Source organism: Brassica rapa, unplaced genomic scaffold (assembly GCF_000309985.2).
Source record: "Brassica rapa cultivar Chiifu-401-42 unplaced genomic scaffold, CAAS_Brap_v3.01 Scaffold0250, whole genome shotgun sequence".
Taxonomy (NCBI): Eukaryota; Viridiplantae; Streptophyta; class Magnoliopsida; order Brassicales; family Brassicaceae; genus Brassica; species Brassica rapa.
Window position 1 is genome coordinate 16,003 of NW_022610194.1, and position 18,889 is coordinate 34,891.

Genomic DNA, 18,889 nt, shown 5'->3' on the forward strand with positions numbered 1-18,889 from the left:
CACCTGATTTGAAAGTGGGATAGCTTCTTCATCCTAACTCCTATGAGATTTATTCAGCTTCCTGGTGATTCTCCACTACTTTATGTATCAAAATCAAGCTTCTTACATCGCGATTCATCCTGGTTTGATTAGAATGACAAAGAAGCTGTCATATTCCCAAACAAGAAAACTGGGATCACCTGATTTGAAAGTGGGATAGCTTCTTCATCCTAACTCCTATGAGATTTATTAAGCTTCCTGGTGATTCTCCACTACTTTATGTATCAAAATCAAGCTTCTTACATCGCGATTCATCCTGGTTTGATTAGAATGACAAAGAAGCTGTCATATTCCCAAACAGGAAAACTGGGATCACCTGATTTGAAAGTGGGACAGCTTCTTCATCCTAACTCCTATGAGATTTATTCGACTTCCTGGTGATTCTCCACTACTTTATGTATCAAAATCAAGCTTCTTACATCGCGATTCATCCTGGTTTGATTAGAATGACAAAGAAGCTGTCATATTCCCAAACAGGAAAACTGGGATCACCTGATTTGAAAGTGGGATAGCTTCTTCATCCTAACTCCTATGAGATTTATTCAGCTTCCTGGTGATTCTCCACTACTTTATGTATCAAAATCAAGCTTCTTACATCGCGATTCATCCTGGTTTGATTAGAATGACAAAGAAGCTGTCATATTCCCAAACAGGAAAACTGGGATCACCTGATTTGAAAGTGGGATAGCTTCTTCATCCTAACTCCTATGAGATTTATTCAGCTTCCTGGTGATTCTCCACTACTTTATGTATCAAAATCAAGCTTCTTACATCGCGATTCATCCTGGTTTGATTAGAATGACAAAGAAGCTGTCATATTCCCAAACAGGAAAACTGGGATCACCTGATTTGAAAGTGGGATAGCTTCTTCATCCTAACTCCTATGAGATTTATTCAGCTTCCTGGTGATTCTCCACTACTTTATGTATCAAAATCAAGCTTCTTACATCGCGATTCATCCTGGTTTGATTAGAATGACAAAGAAGCTGTCATATTCCCAAACAGGAAAACTGGGATCACCTGATTTGAAAGTGGGATAGCTTCTTCATCCTAACTCCTATGAGATTTATTCAGCTTCCTGGTGATTCTCCACTACTTTATGTATCAAAATCAAGCTTCTTACATCGCGATTCATCCTGGTTTGATTAGAATGACAAAGAAGCTGTCATATTCCCAAACAGGAAAACTGGGATCACCTGATTTGAAAGTGGGATAGCTTCTTCATCCTAACTCCTATGAGATTTATTCAGCTTCCTGGTGATTCTCCACTACTTTATGTATCAAAATCAAGCTTCTTACATCGCGATTCATCCTGGTTTGATTAGAATGACAAAGAAGCTGTCATATTCCCAAACAGGAAAACTGGGATCACCTGATTTGAAAGTGGGATAGCTTCTTCATCCTAACTCCTATGAGATTTATTCAGCTTCCTGGTGATTCTCCACTACTTTATGTATCAAAATCAAGCTTCTTACATCGCGATTCATCCTGGTTTGATTAGAATGACAAAGAAGCTGTCATATTCCCAAACAGGAAAACTGGGATCACCTGATTTGAAAGTGGGATAGCTTCTTCATCCTAACTCCTATGAGATTTATTCAGCTTCCTGGTGATTCTCCACTACTTTATGTATCAAAATCAAGCTTCTTACATCGCGATTCATCCTGGTTTGATTAGAATGACAAAGAAGCTGTCATATTCCCAAACAGGAAAACTGGGATCACCTGATTTGAAAGTGGGATAGCTTCTTCATCCTAACTCCTATGAGATTTATTCAGCTTCCTGGTGATTCTCCACTACTTTATGTATCAAAATCAAGCTTCTTACATCGCGATTCATCCTGGTTTGATTAGAATGACAAAGAAGCTGTCATATTCCCAAACAGGAAAACTGGGATCACCTGATTTGAAAGTGGGATAGCTTCTTCATCCTAACTCCTATGAGATTTATTCACTTCCTGGTGATTCTCCACTACTTTATGTATCAAAATCAAGCTTCTTACATCGCGATTCATCCTGGTTTGATTAGAATGACAAAGAAGCTGTCATATTCCCAAACAGGAAAACTGGGATCACCTGATTTGAAAGTGGGATAGCTTCTTCATCCTAACTCCTATGAGATTTATTCAGCTTCCTGGTGATTCTCCACTACTTTATGTATCAAAATCAAGCTTCTTACATCGCGATTCATCCTGGTTTGATTAGAATGACAAAGAAGCTGTCATATTCCCAAACAGGAAAACTGGGATCACCTGATTTGAAAGTGGGATAGCTTCTTCATCCTAACTCCTATGAGATTTATTCAGCTTCCTGGTGATTCTCCACTACTTTATGTATCAAAATCAAGCTTCTTACATCGCGATTCATCCTGGTTTGATTAGAATGACAAAGAAGCTGTCATATTCCCAAACAGGAAAACTGGGATCACCTGATTTGAAAGTGGGATAGCTTCTTCATCCTAACTCCTATGAGATTTATTCAGCTTCCTGGTGATTCTCCACTACTTTATGTATCAAAATCAAGCTTCTTACATCGCGATTCATCCTGGTTTGATTAGAATGACAAAGAAGCTGTCATATTCCCAAACAGGAAAACTGGGATCACCTGATTTGAAAGTGGGATAGCTTCTTCATCCTAACTCCTATGAGATTTATTCAGCTTCCTGGTGATTCTCCACTACTTTATGTATCAAAATCAAGCTTCTTACATCGCGATTCATCCTGGTTTGATTAGAATGACAAAGAAGCTGTCATATTCCCAAACAGGAAAACTGGGATCACCTGATTTGAAAGTGGGATAGCTTCTTCATCCTAACTCCTATGAGATTTATTCAGCTTCCTGGTGATTCTCCACTACTTTATGTATCAAAATCAAGCTTCTTACATCGCGATTCATCCTGGTTTGATTAGAATGACAAAGAAGCTGTCATATTCCCAAACAGGAAAACTGGGATCACCTGATTTGAAAGTGGGATAGCTTCTTCATCCTAACTCCTATGAGATTTATTCAGCTTCCTGGTGATTCTCCACTACTTTATGTATCAAAATCAAGCTTCTTACATCGCGATTCATCCTGGTTTGATTAGAATGACAAAGAAGCTGTCATATTCCCAAACAGGAAAACTGGGATCACCTGATTTGAAAGTGGGATAGCTTCTTCATCCTAACTCCTATGAGATTTATTCAGCTTCCTGGTGATTCTCCACTACTTTATGTATCAAAATCAAGCTTCTTACATCGCGATTCATCCTGGTTTGATTAGAATGACAAAGAAGCTGTCATATTCCCAAACAGGAAAACTGGGATCACCTGATTTGAAAGTGGGATAGCTTCTTCATCCTAACTCCTATGAGATTTATTCGACTTCCTGGTGATTCTCCACTACTTTATGTATCAAAATCAAGCTTCTTACATCGCGATTCATCCTGGTTTGATTAGAATGACAAAGAAGCTGTCATATTCCCAAACAGGAAAACTGGGATCACCTGATTTGAAAGTGGGATAGCTTCTTCATCCTAACTCCTATGAGATTTATTCAGCTTCCTGGTGATTCTCCACTACTTTATGTATCAAAATCAAGCTTCTTACATCGCGATTCATCCTGGTTTGATTAGAATGACAAAGAAGCTGTCATATTCCCAAACAGGAAAACTGGGATCACCTGATTTGAAAGTGGGATAGCTTCTTCATCCTAACTCCTATGAGATTTATTCAGCTTCCTGGTGATTCTCCACTACTTTATGTATCAAAATCAAGCTTCTTACATCGCGATTCATCCTGGTTTGATTAGAATGACAAAGAAGCTGTCATATTCCCAAACAGGAAAACTGGGATCACCTGATTTGAAAGTGGGATAGCTTCTTCATCCTAACTCCTATGAGATTTATTCAGCTTCCTGGTGATTCTCCACTACTTTATGTATCAAAATCAAGCTTCTTACATCGCGATTCATCCTGGTTTGATTAGAATGACAAAGAAGCTGTCATATTCCCAAACAGGAAAACTGGGATCACCTGATTTGAAAGTGGGATAGCTTCTTCATCCTAACTCCTATGAGATTTATTCGACTTCCTGGTGATTCTCCACTACTTTATGTATCAAAATCAAGCTTCTTACATCGCGATTCATCCTGGTTTGATTAGAATGACAAAGAAGCTGTCATATTCCCAAACAGGAAAACTGGGATCACCTGATTTGAAAGTGGGATAGCTTCTTCATCCTAACTCCTATGAGATTTATTCAGCTTCCTGGTGATTCTCCACTACTTTATGTTCAAAATCAAGCTTCTTACATCGCGATTCATCCTGGTTTGATTAGAATGACAAAGAAGCTGTCATATTCCCAAACAGGAAAACTGGGATCACCTGATTTGAAAGTGGGATAGCTTCTTCATCCTAACTCCTATGAGATTTATTCAGCTTCCTGGTGATTCTCCACTACTTTATGTTTCAAAATCAAGCTTCTTACATCGCGATTCATCCTGGTTTGATTAGAATGACAAAGAAGCTGTCATATTCCCAAACAGGAAAACTGGGATCACCTGATTTGAAAGTGGGATAGCTTCTTCATCCTAACTCCTATGAGATTTATTCAGCTTCCTGGTGATTCTCCACTACTTTATGTTTCAAAATCAAGCTTCTTACATCGCGATTCATCCTGGTTTGATTAGAATGACAAAGAAGCTGTCATATTCCCAAACAGGAAAACTGGGATCACCTGATTTGAAAGTGGGATAGCTTCTTCATCCTAACTCCTATGAGATTTATTCAGCTTCCTGGTGATTCTCCACTACTTTATGTATCAAAATCAAGCTTCTTACATCGCGATTCATCCTGGTTTGATTAGAATGACAAAGAAGCTGTCATATTCCCAAACAGGAAAACTGGGATCACCTGATTTGAAAGTGGGATAGCTTCTTCATCCTAACTCCTATGAGATTTATTCAGCTTCCTGGTGATTCTCCACTACTTTATGTATCAAAATCAAGCTTCTTACATCGCGATTCATCCTGGTTTGATTAGAATGACAAAGAAGCTGTCATATTCCCAAACAGGAAAACTGGGATCACCTGATTTGAAAGTGGGATAGCTTCTTCATCCTAACTCCTATGAGATTTATTCAGCTTCCTGGTGATTCTCCACTACTTTATGTTTCAAAATCAAGCTTCTTACATCGCGATTCATCCTGGTTTGATTAGAATGACAAAGAAGCTGTCATATTCCCAAACAGGAAAACTGGGATCACCTGATTTGAAAGTGGGATAGCTTCTTCATCCTAACTCCTATGAGATTTATTCAGCTTCCTGGTGATTCTCCACTACTTTATGTTTCAAAATCAAGCTTCTTACATCGCGATTCATCCTGGTTTGATTAGAATGACAAAGAAGCTGTCATATTCCCAAACAGGAAAACTGGGATCACCTGATTTGAAAGTGGGATAGCTTCTTCATCCTAACTCCTATGAGATTTATTCAGCTTCCTGGTGATTCTCCACTACTTTATGTATCAAAATCAAGCTTCTTACATCGCGATTCATCCTGGTTTGATTAGAATGACAAAGAAGCTGTCATATTCCCAAACAGGAAAACTGGGATCACCTGATTTGAAAGTGGGATAGCTTCTTCATCCTAACTCCTATGAGATTTATTCAGCTTCCTGGTGATTCTCCACTACTTTATGTATCAAAATCAAGCTTCTTACATCGCGATTCATCCTGGTTTGATTAGAATGACAAAGAAGCTGTCATATTCCCAAACAGGAAAACTGGGATCACCTGATTTGAAAGTGGGATAGCTTCTTCATCCTAACTCCTATGAGATTTATTCAGCTTCCTGGTGATTCTCCACTACTTTATGTATCAAAATCAAGCTTCTTACATCGCGATTCATCCTGGTTTGATTAGAATGACAAAGAAGCTGTCATATTCCCAAACAGAAAACTGGGATCACCTGATTTGAAAGTGGGATAGCTTCTTCATCCTAACTCCTATGAGATTTATTCAGCTTCCTGGTGATTCTCCACTACTTTATGTATCAAAATCAAGCTTCTTACATCGCGATTCATCCTGGTTTGATTAGAATGACAAAGAAGCTGTCATATTCCCAAACAGGAAAACTGGGATCACCTGATTTGAAAGTGGGATAGCTTCTTCATCCTAACTCCTATGAGATTTATTCGACTTCCTGGTGATTCTCCACTACTTTATGTATCAAAATCAAGCTTCTTACATCGCGATTCATCCTGGTTTGATTAGAATGACAAAGAAGCTGTCATATTCCCAAACAGGAAAACTGGGATCACCTGATTTGAAAGTGGGATAGCTTCTTCATCCTAACTCCTATGAGATTTATTCGCTTCCTGGTGATTCTCCACTACTTTATGTATCAAAATCAAGCTTCTTACATCGCGATTCATCCTGGTTTGATTAGAATGACAAAGAAGCTGTCATATTCCCAAACAGGAAAACTGGGATCACCTGATTTGAAAGTGGGATAGCTTCTTCATCCTAACTCCTATGAGATTTATTCAGCTTCCTGGTGATTCTCCACTACTTTATGTATCAAAATCAAGCTTCTTACATCGCGATTCATCCTGGTTTGATTAGAATGACAAAGAAGCTGTCATATTCCCAAACAGGAAAACTGGGATCACCTGATTTGAAAGTGGGATAGCTTCTTCATCCTAACTCCTATGAGATTTATTCAGCTTCCTGGTGATTCTCCACTACTTTATGTATCAAAATCAAGCTTCTTACATCGCGATTCATCCTGGTTTGATTAGAATGACAAAGAAGCTGTCATATTCCCAAACAGGAAAACTGGGATCACCTGATTTGAAAGTGGGATAGCTTCTTCATCCTAACTCCTATGAGATTTATTCAGCTTCCTGGTGATTCTCCACTACTTTATGTATCAAAATCAAGCTTCTTACATCGCGATTCATCCTGGTTTGATTAGAATGACAAAGAAGCTGTCATATTCCCAAACAGGAAAACTGGGATCACCTGATTTGAAAGTGGGATAGCTTCTTCATCCTAACTCCTATGAGATTTATTCAGCTTCCTGGTGATTCTCCACTACTTTATGTATCAAAATCAAGCTTCTTACATCGCGATTCATCCTGGTTTGATTAGAATGACAAAGAAGCTGTCATATTCCCAAACAGGAAAACTGGGATCACCTGATTTGAAAGTGGGATAGCTTCTTCATCCTAACTCCTATGAGATTTATTCGACTTCCTGGTGATTCTCCACTACTTTATGTATCAAAATCAAGCTTCTTACATCGCGATTCATCCTGGTTTGATTAGAATGACAAAGAAGCTGTCATATTCCCAAACAGGAAAACTGGGATCACCTGATTTGAAAGTGGGATAGCTTCTTCATCCTAACTCCTATGAGATTTATTCAGCTTCCTGGTGATTCTCCACTACTTTATGTTCAAAATCAAGCTTCTTACATCGCGATTCATCCTGGTTTGATTAGAATGACAAAGAAGCTGTCATATTCCCAAACAGGAAAACTGGGATCACCTGATTTGAAAGTGGGATAGCTTCTTCATCCTAACTCCTATGAGATTTATTCAGCTTCCTGGTGATTCTCCACTACTTTATGTATCAAAATCAAGCTTCTTACATCGCGATTCATCCTGGTTTGATTAGAATGACAAAGAAGCTGTCATATTCCCAAACAGGAAAACTGGGATCACCTGATTTGAAAGTGGGATAGCTTCTTCATCCTAACTCCTATGAGATTTATTCAGCTTCCTGGTGATTCTCCACTACTTTATGTATCAAAATCAAGCTTCTTACATCGCGATTCATCCTGGTTTGATTAGAATGACAAAGAAGCTGTCATATTCCCAAACAGGAAAACTGGGATCACCTGATTTGAAAGTGGGATAGCTTCTTCATCCTAACTCCTATGAGATTTATTCAGCTTCCTGGTGATTCTCCACTACTTTATGTATCAAAATCAAGCTTCTTACATCGCGATTCATCCTGGTTTGATTAGAATGACAAAGAAGCTGTCATATTCCCAAACAGGAAAACTGGGATCACCTGATTTGAAAGTGGGATAGCTTCTTCATCCTAACTCCTATGAGATTTATTCAGCTTCCTGGTGATTCTCCACTACTTTATGTATCAAAATCAAGCTTCTTACATCGCGATTCATCCTGGTTTGATTAGAATGACAAAGAAGCTGTCATATTCCCAAACAGGAAAACTGGGATCACCTGATTTGAAAGTGGGATAGCTTCTTCATCCTAACTCCTATGAGATTTATTCAGCTTCCTGGTGATTCTCCACTACTTTATGTATCAAAATCAAGCTTCTTACATCGCGATTCATCCTGGTTTGATTAGAATGACAAAGAAGCTGTCATATTCCCAAACAGGAAAACTGGGATCACCTGATTTGAAAGTGGGATAGCTTCTTCATCCTAACTCCTATGAGATTTATTCACTTCCTGGTGATTCTCCACTACTTTATGTATCAAAATCAAGCTTCTTACATCGCGATTCATCCTGGTTTGATTAGAATGACAAAGAAGCTGTCATATTCCCAAACAGGAAAACTGGGATCACCTGATTTGAAAGTGGGATAGCTTCTTCATCCTAACTCCTATGAGATTTATTCAGCTTCCTGGTGATTCTCCACTACTTTATGTATCAAAATCAAGCTTCTTACATCGCGATTCATCCTGGTTTGATTAGAATGACAAAGAAGCTGTCATATTCCCAAACAGGAAAACTGGGATCACCTGATTTGAAAGTGGGATAGCTTCTTCATCCTAACTCCTATGAGATTTATTCAGCTTCCTGGTGATTCTCCACTACTTTATGTATCAAAATCAAGCTTCTTACATCGCGATTCATCCTGGTTTGATTAGAATGACAAAGAAGCTGTCATATTCCCAAACAGGAAAACTGGGATCACCTGATTTGAAAGTGGGATAGCTTCTTCATCCTAACTCCTATGAGATTTATTCAGCTTCCTGGTGATTCTCCACTACTTTATGTATCAAAATCAAGCTTCTTACATCGCGATTCATCCTGGTTTGATTAGAATGACAAAGAAGCTGTCATATTCCCAAACAGGAAAACTGGGATCACCTGATTTGAAAGTGGGATAGCTTCTTCATCCTAACTCCTATGAGATTTATTCGACTTCCTGGTGATTCCCCACTACTTTATGTATCAAAATCAAGCTTCTTACATCGCGATTCATCCTGGTTTGATTAGAATGACAAAGAAGCTGTCATATTCCCAAACAGGAAAACTGGGATCACCTGATTTGAAAGTGGGATAGCTTCTTCATCCTAACTCCTATGAGATTTATTCAGCTTCCTGGTGATTCTCCACTACTTTATGTATCAAAATCAAGCTTCTTACATCGCGATTCATCCTGGTTTGATTAGAATGACAAAGAAGCTGTCATATTCCCAAACAGGAAAACTGGGATCACCTGATTTGAAAGTGGGATAGCTTCTTCATCCTAACTCCTATGAGATTTATTCAGCTTCCTGGTGATTCTCCACTACTTTATGTATCAAAATCAAGCTTCTTACATCGCGATTCATCCTGGTTTGATTAGAATGACAAAGAAGCTGTCATATTCCCAAACAGGAAAACTGGGATCACCTGATTTGAAAGTGGGATAGCTTCTTCATCCTAACTCCTATGAGATTTATTCAGCTTCCTGGTGATTCTCCACTACTTTATGTATCAAAATCAAGCTTCTTACATCGCGATTCATCCTGGTTTGATTAGAATGACAAAGAAGCTGTCATATTCCCAAACAGGAAAACTGGGATCACCTGATTTGAAAGTGGGATAGCTTCTTCATCCTAACTCCTATGAGATTTATTCAGCTTCCTGGTGATTCTCCACTACTTTATGTTCAAAATCAAGCTTCTTACATCGCGATTCATCCTGGTTTGATTAGAATGACAAAGAAGCTGTCATATTCCCAAACAGGAAAACTGGGATCACCTGATTTGAAAGTGGGATAGCTTCTTCATCCTAACTCCTATGAGATTTATTCAGCTTCCTGGTGATTCTCCACTACTTTATGTTCAAAATCAAGCTTCTTACATCGCGATTCATCCTGGTTTGATTAGAATGACAAAGAAGCTGTCATATTCCCAAACAGGAAAACTGGGATCACCTGATTTGAAAGTGGGATAGCTTCTTCATCCTAACTCCTATGAGATTTATTCAGCTTCCTGGTGATTCTCCACTACTTTATGTTTCAAAATCAAGCTTCTTACATCGCGATTCATCCTGGTTTGATTAGAATGACAAAGAAGCTGTCATATTCCCAAACAGGAAAACTGGGATCACCTGATTTGAAAGTGGGATAGCTTCTTCATCCTAACTCCTATGAGATTTATTCAGCTTCCTGGTGATTCTCCACTACTTTATGTTTCAAAATCAAGCTTCTTACATCGCGATTCATCCTGGTTTGATTAGAATGACAAAGAAGCTGTCATATTCCCAAACAAGAAAACTGGGATCACCTGATTTGAAAGTGGGATAGCTTCTTCATCCTAACTCCTATGAGATTTATTCAGCTTCCTGGTGATTCTCCACTACTTTATGTATCAAAATCAAGCTTCTTACATCGCGATTCATCCTGGTTTGATTAGAATGACAAAGAAGCTGTCATATTCCCAAACAGGAAAACTGGGATCACCTGATTTGAAAGTGGGATAGCTTCTTCATCCTAACTCCTATGAGATTTATTCAGCTTCCTGGTGATTCTCCACTACTTTATGTATCAAAATCAAGCTTCTTACATCGCGATTCATCCTGGTTTGATTAGAATGACAAAGAAGCTGTCATATTCCCAAACAGGAAAACTGGGATCACCTGATTTGAAAGTGGGATAGCTTCTTCATCCTAACTCCTATGAGATTTATTCAGCTTCCTGGTGATTCTCCACTACTTTATGTTGTTGATCAATGAGTTGATCAGAGAGATGGCTTAGGGAGTTGAGGATGTGAGAATGTGGAGGCAAAGGGAAGGAAGGTTAGGGATCGACCAGGCCGTACAAGAGGCCGTACCGGCCGTACCGTCCGTACTGTCCGGGTCGATCCATAACTCGACCAAGAAGGAAGTTACCCGGGTAAGAGGGTAAACGGCCAAAGGGGTTTTACCTTAGAAGATATGACCGTTTGGATGGATAGAGTGACCGCGGCTTATCCTGACAGTCTGGCACAGGCTGTAAAGGCAAAAGGAGTCTCACCAAAAGATGCCATAAGCGTGTGATCTTCCCCATTGGTTTACATTCAATTAAAGCAACCTTATCCTTGACCTCACATGCTTAGTGCTTCTGAATACCCTAATGTCTCTCTCTATATATTGTAAACTCTGTCTTGATTAATGATTAACACGAGTTCATCATATTCTCTCTCTAGTTCATCATGTTTCTCTTCTACATCTCATAAATCATCTCATCTCACTTTAATCTTTCTCTAAATCTCTCAATACCTGTTCAACTCTCTAAAATCATATGGTATCAGAGCCAGGTTGGCTTTGGTATTGAGATTTAGAGTGTTCTTCAGCTTCAGTTCATACTCTTTCATACTTTCTTTTCGGTTCTAACAAAGCAAGATGGAGGGAAACTACAAGGTCATTACAGTTCCTGTTGCGTTGAAGGGTGGTAGTAACTACCTGTTGTGGTCAAGGCTGGTGAAGACAGCCATTGGGAGGCTAGGGCTGTGGAGTCACATCACGGATGATGCAACCAAGCCAGTGGCTAAAGACGGAGAAGGAGATGAGGGTGTGGGAGATCAAGTTGCTGCTGCCGAGAAGGCCGAGAAGAAGTGGATTCAAGAAGACTTGATGGTGCTTTCAGTGCTACAAGGGTCCCTTGAAGAGCATCTCTTGGAGGCCTACAGCTACTGCGAGACTCCAAAACACCTGTGGGAGGTACTCCAGAAGACATTTGGGAACGTTACCAATCTGAACCGCGTGTATGAGATTAAGAAGGCCATCAACACACTGGTACAAGATGGGGAAGAGTTCACCAAGCATTTGGGCAAGTATAGATCCTTGTGGTCTGAGCTTGAATCATTGAGGCCAAGCACCGCGGATCAAGAGCTACTCATGGAGAGGAGGGAGCAGGATCAGGTGTTTGGATTGCTGATGACACTAGATCCCCCATTCAATGATGTGATCAAGCACATGTTGAGGCTGCCGAGTCTTCCATCTATGGAGGAAGTGTGTGCGCAGATTCAGAAGGAAGAGGGGTCACTTGGTATGTTTGGAGGGAAAGGAGACATGGCTCTGTCCAACAAGGCTGAAGCAATCCAAGCAAACAAGGCTGCTTACCGTGGAGAGGAAAGGAAGTTCAGTGGAAACTGTGACCATTGCAAGAAGCCGGGACACAAGAGGAGTCAGTGCTGGATCCTACACCCCCATTTGAAGCCGGCCAAGTTCAACAAGGAGAGAGAGGGAAGAGCTCACCTTTCTGCAGAGACAAGTGAAGCTGGCGCATCAGGAGCTGGCTCATCTGGTCTTGCGGGTGAAAGTGAAGGAAGAGCCTTAACCTCTCACCACCAAGGAGCTGTGAAGAACATGGATCATGAGGTGATCAAGAAGTCAGACATTGATGCCTTGATCAAAGCCCTTAAAGAGTCTGGTAACACCCTTGGAAACACCCTTGGTTATTCCTATACTGCTCATGTGTTGCCTAGAACTTGTGATAGCTTGCTAGGAAACTTTGATAGATGGGAAATGAACCTGATAGATATACAACCTTTGCTGCTGATAGGATGTCTAGAAATGAATCCACATTGCTTGATCTCATTGATAAATTGAAACTGGTAAAAGAATCACCTAGGAATCATATTGCTCAAGGAATAAAACCATTGATTATTGATTCAGGTGCTTCACACCATATGATAAGTGATGATAGCCTTATAAAGAACATAGAACCGGCTCATGGACATGTAATGATTGCAAATGGTGATAGAATTCCTATTAGAGGTGTAGGAGACTTGAAACTGTTTAATAAGGATTCTAAAGCTTTGTACATGCCTGAGTTTACTTCTAATCTATTATCTGTTAAGAGGTGTACCAATGATCTTCAATGCAATGTTATTTTCAGTCCTAATGATGTGAAATTTCAGGATATTGAAAGCAGTAAGTTGATTGGGCAAGGAGTAACCAAAGGAGACCTTTATTTACTTGAAGACCTTTCTATCATTTCTAGTTCTAGTTGCTTGTTGAGTTCCGTTTAAGTAGAGGTGCATTGTGGCATTCTAGGCTAGGACATCCACATGTTAGAGCCTTAAGCTTAATGTTACCAGGTGTCATGTTTAAAAATAATGAGTGTGAAGCTTGTATTTTGGGAAAACATTGTAAGACTGTGTTCAAGAGATCTACTACTATCTATGATAAATGCTTTGATCTTGTTCATTCTGATGTATGGACTGCTCCATGCTTATCTAGGGACAATTACAAATACTTTGTCACATTCATAGATGAGAAATCCAAATACACCTGGATAACACTAATTAAAACAAAGGATAGGGTTCTAGATGCATTTAGAAACTTTCAATCATATGTTTCTAACCAGTATAATGCCAAGATTAAGATTTTCAGGTCTGATAATGGTGGAGAGTATACTGGCCATGCATTCAAGAACCATCTAGCTCAACATGGGATACTTCACCAAACGAGTTGCCCTTATACACCTCAACAAAATGGAGTGGCTGAGAGGAAGAACAGACATCTTATGGAAGTGGCTAGATCAATGATGTTCCAGATGAGAGTGCCAAAGAGATTCTGGAGTGATGCTGTGATCACGGCTTGCTACCTAATCAATAGGATTCCAACCAAGATTCTGGAAGATAAAGCTCCTTATGAAGTTCTCAACAACAGCAAGCCAGTCCTAGATCACCTAAGAGTGTTTGGGTGTGTAAGCTATGTTCTTATCCCGGGAGAGATGAGAAACAAGCTGGAAGCAAAGAGTATCAAAGCTATGATGATAGGATACTCAACCACACAGAAGGGATACAAGTGCTTTGTTCCTGAGTCAAGGAGAGTTCTTGTATCAAGAGATGTCAAGTTCTTTGAAGAGAAGAGCTACTATGAAGATAAAGATTGGAAAGAGCTGGAGGATCTTTCACAACCTTCAGATAGAGCTACAAGCTTGAGACAGATACTAGAAGGTCTTGGAATTGGAATGTCCCAGGAGTCGACAGAGAATCAGTCATCTGAAAGACAAGAAGCTGAAGAACCATCTCACCTTGATCATGAGGGAGGGAATGGAATTGAGCCGGATGAGAATCAAGATTTTGCGGATCATCCTGATCAAGGTGGAGCTGAACCAAGTAATGAAGAGCCTAATGAGCTACCAGAACAAGGAGGAGTGGAAGCTACTGAAGTAGAAGCACCAGAGCAAGCACCAGCTGAGGTACCATTAAGGAGAAGCACACGGCTGAAGAGAGATGCTTCCAACTGGGTAAACACGAGAGTGTACTACAATGCCCAGGCTGTGGAGCATCCTTCTCAGGCTGTGTGTTCATTTGCTTGTTATCCAAAGGAGCATTGCGCATTCATGATGAGCCTAGATGAAAGTAGTATACCAAGATCATATGAAGAAGCAATGCTACATCAAGATTGGAAGGAATCTGTTGGAGATGAAGCAAATGCCATGATAAAGAATGACACTTGGTTTGAAAGTGAGTTGCCAAAAGGAAAGAAGGCAGTAACCAGCAAGTGGATATTCACCATTAAGTATCTACCTGATGGAACCATTGAGAGAAAGAAGACAAGACTGGTGGCTAGAGGATACACTCAAACATATGGGGAAGACTACATTGATACCTTTGCTCCCGTTGCCAAGCTACATACAATAAGAATTGTATTGTCTCTTGCTGTGAACCTTGAGTGGGAGCTTTGGCAATGGATGTGAAGAATGCCTTTCTTCAAGGAGAGCTAGAGGATGAAGTGTATATGCATCCACCACCAGGCCTAGAGCATCTGGTGAAACCAGGGAATGTATTGAGACTTAAGAAGGCAATCTATGGGTTAAAGCAATCACCTAGAGCATGGTACAACAAGCTGAGCACTACTCTGAATGGGCGTGGGTTCAAGAAGTCAGAGTTGGATCACACCCTCTTCACCCTCACTACACCTTCAGGTATCATCTGTCTACTTGTATATGTTGATGACATTATCATAACAGGTAGTGATAAGGCTGGTATAAAAGCCACAAAGGAGTTTTTGAAATCTGTGTTTGAAATCAAAGACTTAGGGGAAATGAAATACTTCCTTGGAATTGAGTTGTGTAGATCTAAGGAAGGATTGTTCATTTCCCAAAGGAAGTATACACTTGATCTTTTGAAAGATGCAGGTATACAAGGAGACAAGACAGCAAAGATGCCTCTTGAAGATGGATACAAGGTTCCACGTGAGGGGGAGGTTGAAGATAGCAAGGCCTTTCATGATCCAAAGCTGTACAGGAAGCTAGTAGGGAAGCTCATCTACCTTACAATCACACGACCAGACATATGCTTTGCGGTGAACCAAGTGAGCCAGCATATGCAAGTCCCAAAGGATCATCACTGGCGCATGGTGGAGAGACTTCTCTTGTATCTGAATGGGACGTCAAGCCTTGGAGTGTGGATGGGATGCAACAAGAGCACTGAAGTGGTGGGATACTGTGATGCGGATTGGGCTGGAGATAGAGCAGACAGGAGATCAACCACTGGCTATTGTACATTCATTGGAGGCAACTTGGTGACTTGGAAGAGTAAGAAGCAGAAGGTGGTGTCTTGTTCAAGCGCTGAAGCTGAGTATAGAGCAATGCTGAAGCTTACCAATGAGTTGGTATGGATCAAAGGAATCTTGAAGCACTTGGAGATAGAGCAGGGAACTCCAATGACTATGCATTGTGATAATCAAGCGGCTATACACATTGCAACCAACTCAGTCTTCCATGAGAGAACCAAGCACATTGAAGTTGATTGTCACAAGGTGAGGCAGATGATTGTCTTGGGAGTGATCTTGCCATGCTACACAAGGAGTGAGGATCAACTTGCGGATGTGTTCACCAAGGCTGCAAGACAAAAGACTATGGAGTCCATTCATACCAGATTGGGGCTCATAGATCTTTCCCCAAGGAGCTGATCCCCTTTGCCATGAGGTCTTCACTCTTTTTCCCTCATCAAGGTTTTGTCCCAATGGGTTTTCCTTGGTGAGGTTTTTAATGAGGAAGATCTCATGGTTGTTCCAAGCTTAACTAAGTTATTAAGTTAAGCTTGAGGGGGAGTGTTGAAATGAGTTGATCAATATGTGAGAAGATGGCTTAGGGAGTTGAGGATGTGAGAATGTGGAGGCAAAGGGAAGGAAGGTTAGGGATCGACCAGGCCGTACAAGAGGCCGTACCGGCCGTACCGTCCGTACTGTCCGGGTCGATCCATAACTCGACCAAGAAGAGAAGTTACCCGGGTAAGAGAGGTAAACGGCCAAAGGGGTTTTACCTTAGGAGATATGACCGTTTGGATGGATAGAGTGACCGCGGCTTATCCTGACAGTCTGGCACAGGCTGTAAAGGCAAAAGGAGTCTCACCAAAAGATGCCATAAGCGTGTGATCTTCCCCATTGGTTTACATTCAAATTAAAGCAACCTTATCCTTGACCTCACATGCTTAGTGCTTCTGAATACCCTAATGTCTCTCTCTATATATTGTAAACTCTGTCTTGATTAATGATTAACACGAGTTCATCATATTCTCTCTCTAGTTCATCATGTTTCTCTTCTACATCTCATAAATCATCTCATCTCACTTTAATCTTTCTCTAAATCTCTCAATACCTGTTCAACTCTCTAAAATCATACCTATGAGATTTATTCAGCTTCCTGGTTATTCTCCACTACTTTATGTATCAAAATCAAGCTTCTTACATCGCGATTCAACCTGGTTTGATTAGAATGACAAAGACGCTGTCATATTCCCAAACAGGAAAACTGGGATCACCTGATTTGAAGGTGGGATAGCTTCTTCATCCTAACTCCTATGAGATTTATTCAGCTTCCTGGTGATTCTCCACTACTTTATGTTTCAAAATCAAGCTTCTTACATCGTGATTCATCCTGGTTTGATTAGAATGACAAAGACGCTGTCATATTCCCAAACAGGAAAACTGGGATCACCTGATTTGAAAGTGGGATAGCTTCTTCATCCTAACTCCTATGAGATTTATTCGACTTCCTGGTGATTCTCCACTACTGTATGTATCAAAATCAAGCTTCTTATATCGCGATTCATCCTGGTTTGATTAGAATGACAAAGAAGCTGTCATATTCCCAAACAGGAAAACTGAGATCACCTTATTTGAAAGTGGGATAGCTTCTTCATCCTAACTCCTATGAGATTTATTCAGCTTCCTGGTGATTCTCCACTACTTTATGTATCAAAATCAAGCTTCTTACATCGCGATTCATCCTGGTTTGATTAGAATGACAAAGAAGCTGTCATATTCCCAAACAGGAAAACTGGGATCACCTGATTTGAAAGTGGGATAGCTTCTTCATCCTAACTCCTATGAGATTTATTCAGCTTCCTGGTGATTCTCCACTACTTTATGTTTCAAAATCAAGCTTCTTACATCGCGATTCATCCTGGTTTGATTAGAATGACAAAGACGCTGTCATATTCCCAAACAGGAAAACTGGGATCACCTGATTTGAAAGTGGGATAGCTTCTTCATCCTAACTCCTATGAGATTTATTCGACTTCCTGGTGATTCTCCACTACTTTATGTTTCAAAATCAAGCTTCTTACATCGTGATTCATCCTGGTTTGATTAGAATGACAAAGACGCTGTCATATTCCCAAACAGGAAAACTGGGATCACCTGATTTGAAAGTGGGATAGCTTCTTCATCCTAACTCCTATGAGATTTATTCGACTTCCTGGTGATTCTCCACTACTTTATGTATCAAAATCAAGCTTCTTACATCGCGATTCATCCTGGTTTGATTAGAATGACAAAGAAGCTGTCATATTCCCTAACAAGAAAACTGGGATCACCTGATTTGAAAGTGGGATAGCTTCTTCATCCTAACTCCTATGAGATTTATTCAGCTTCCTGGTGATTCTCCACTACTTTATGTATCAAAATCAAGCTTCTTACATCGCGATTCATCCTGGTTTGATTAGAATGACAAAGAAGCTGTCATATTCCCAAACAGGAAAACTGGGATCACCTGATTTGAAAGTGGGATAGCTTCTTCATCCTAACTCCTATGAGATTTATTCGACTTCCTGGTGATTCTCCACTACTTTATGTATCAAAATCAAGCTTCTTACATCGCGATTCATCCTGGTTTGATTAGAATGACAAAGAAGCTGTCATATTCCCAACAGAAAACTGGGATCACCTGATTTGAAAGTGGGATAGCTTCTTCATCCTAACTCCTATGAGATTTATTCAGCTTCCTGGTGATTCTCCACTACTTTATGTTTCAAAATCAAGCTTCTTACATCGTGATTCATCCTGGTTTGATTAGAATGACAAAGAAGCTGTCATATTCCCAAACAGGAAAACTGGGATCACCTGATTTGAAAGTGGGATAGCTTCTTCATCCTAACTCCTATGAGATTTATTCGACTTCCTGGTGATTCTCCACTACTGTATGTATCAAAATCAAGCTTCTTACATCGCGATTCATCCTGGTTTGATTAGAATGACAAAGAAGCTGTCATATTCCCAAACAGGAAAACTGGGATCACCTGATTTGAAAGTGGGATAGCTTCTCCATCCTAACTCCTATGAGATTTAATCCGCTTCCTGGTGATTCTCCACTACTTTATGTATCAAAATCAAGCTTCTTA

General features: G+C 40.2%; 1 protein-coding gene across 1 annotated transcript; it reads left to right on the top strand.

The window, feature by feature from the left end:
* The first annotated feature begins 11,594 nt into the window (after window positions 1-11,594).
* LOC117129917 lies at window positions 11,595-13,219 on the top strand. The gene is made up of 2 exons (XM_033283141.1): window positions 11,595-12,681; window positions 13,172-13,219. Exons 1-2 carry the CDS (start codon window positions 11,652-11,654, stop codon window positions 13,177-13,179), a joined length of 1,038 nt encoding a protein of 345 aa, XP_033139032.1. The 5' UTR covers window positions 11,595-11,651; the 3' UTR covers window positions 13,180-13,219.
* The last annotated feature ends 5,670 nt before the right edge of the window (window positions 13,220-18,889 follow it).

What these genes read in the sequence shown, in the direction of transcription:
- LOC117129917 (XM_033283141.1), top strand. Translation starts at nt 11,652, where the DNA reads ATGGAGGGAAACTACAAGGTCATTACAGTTCCTGTTGCGTTGAAGGGT.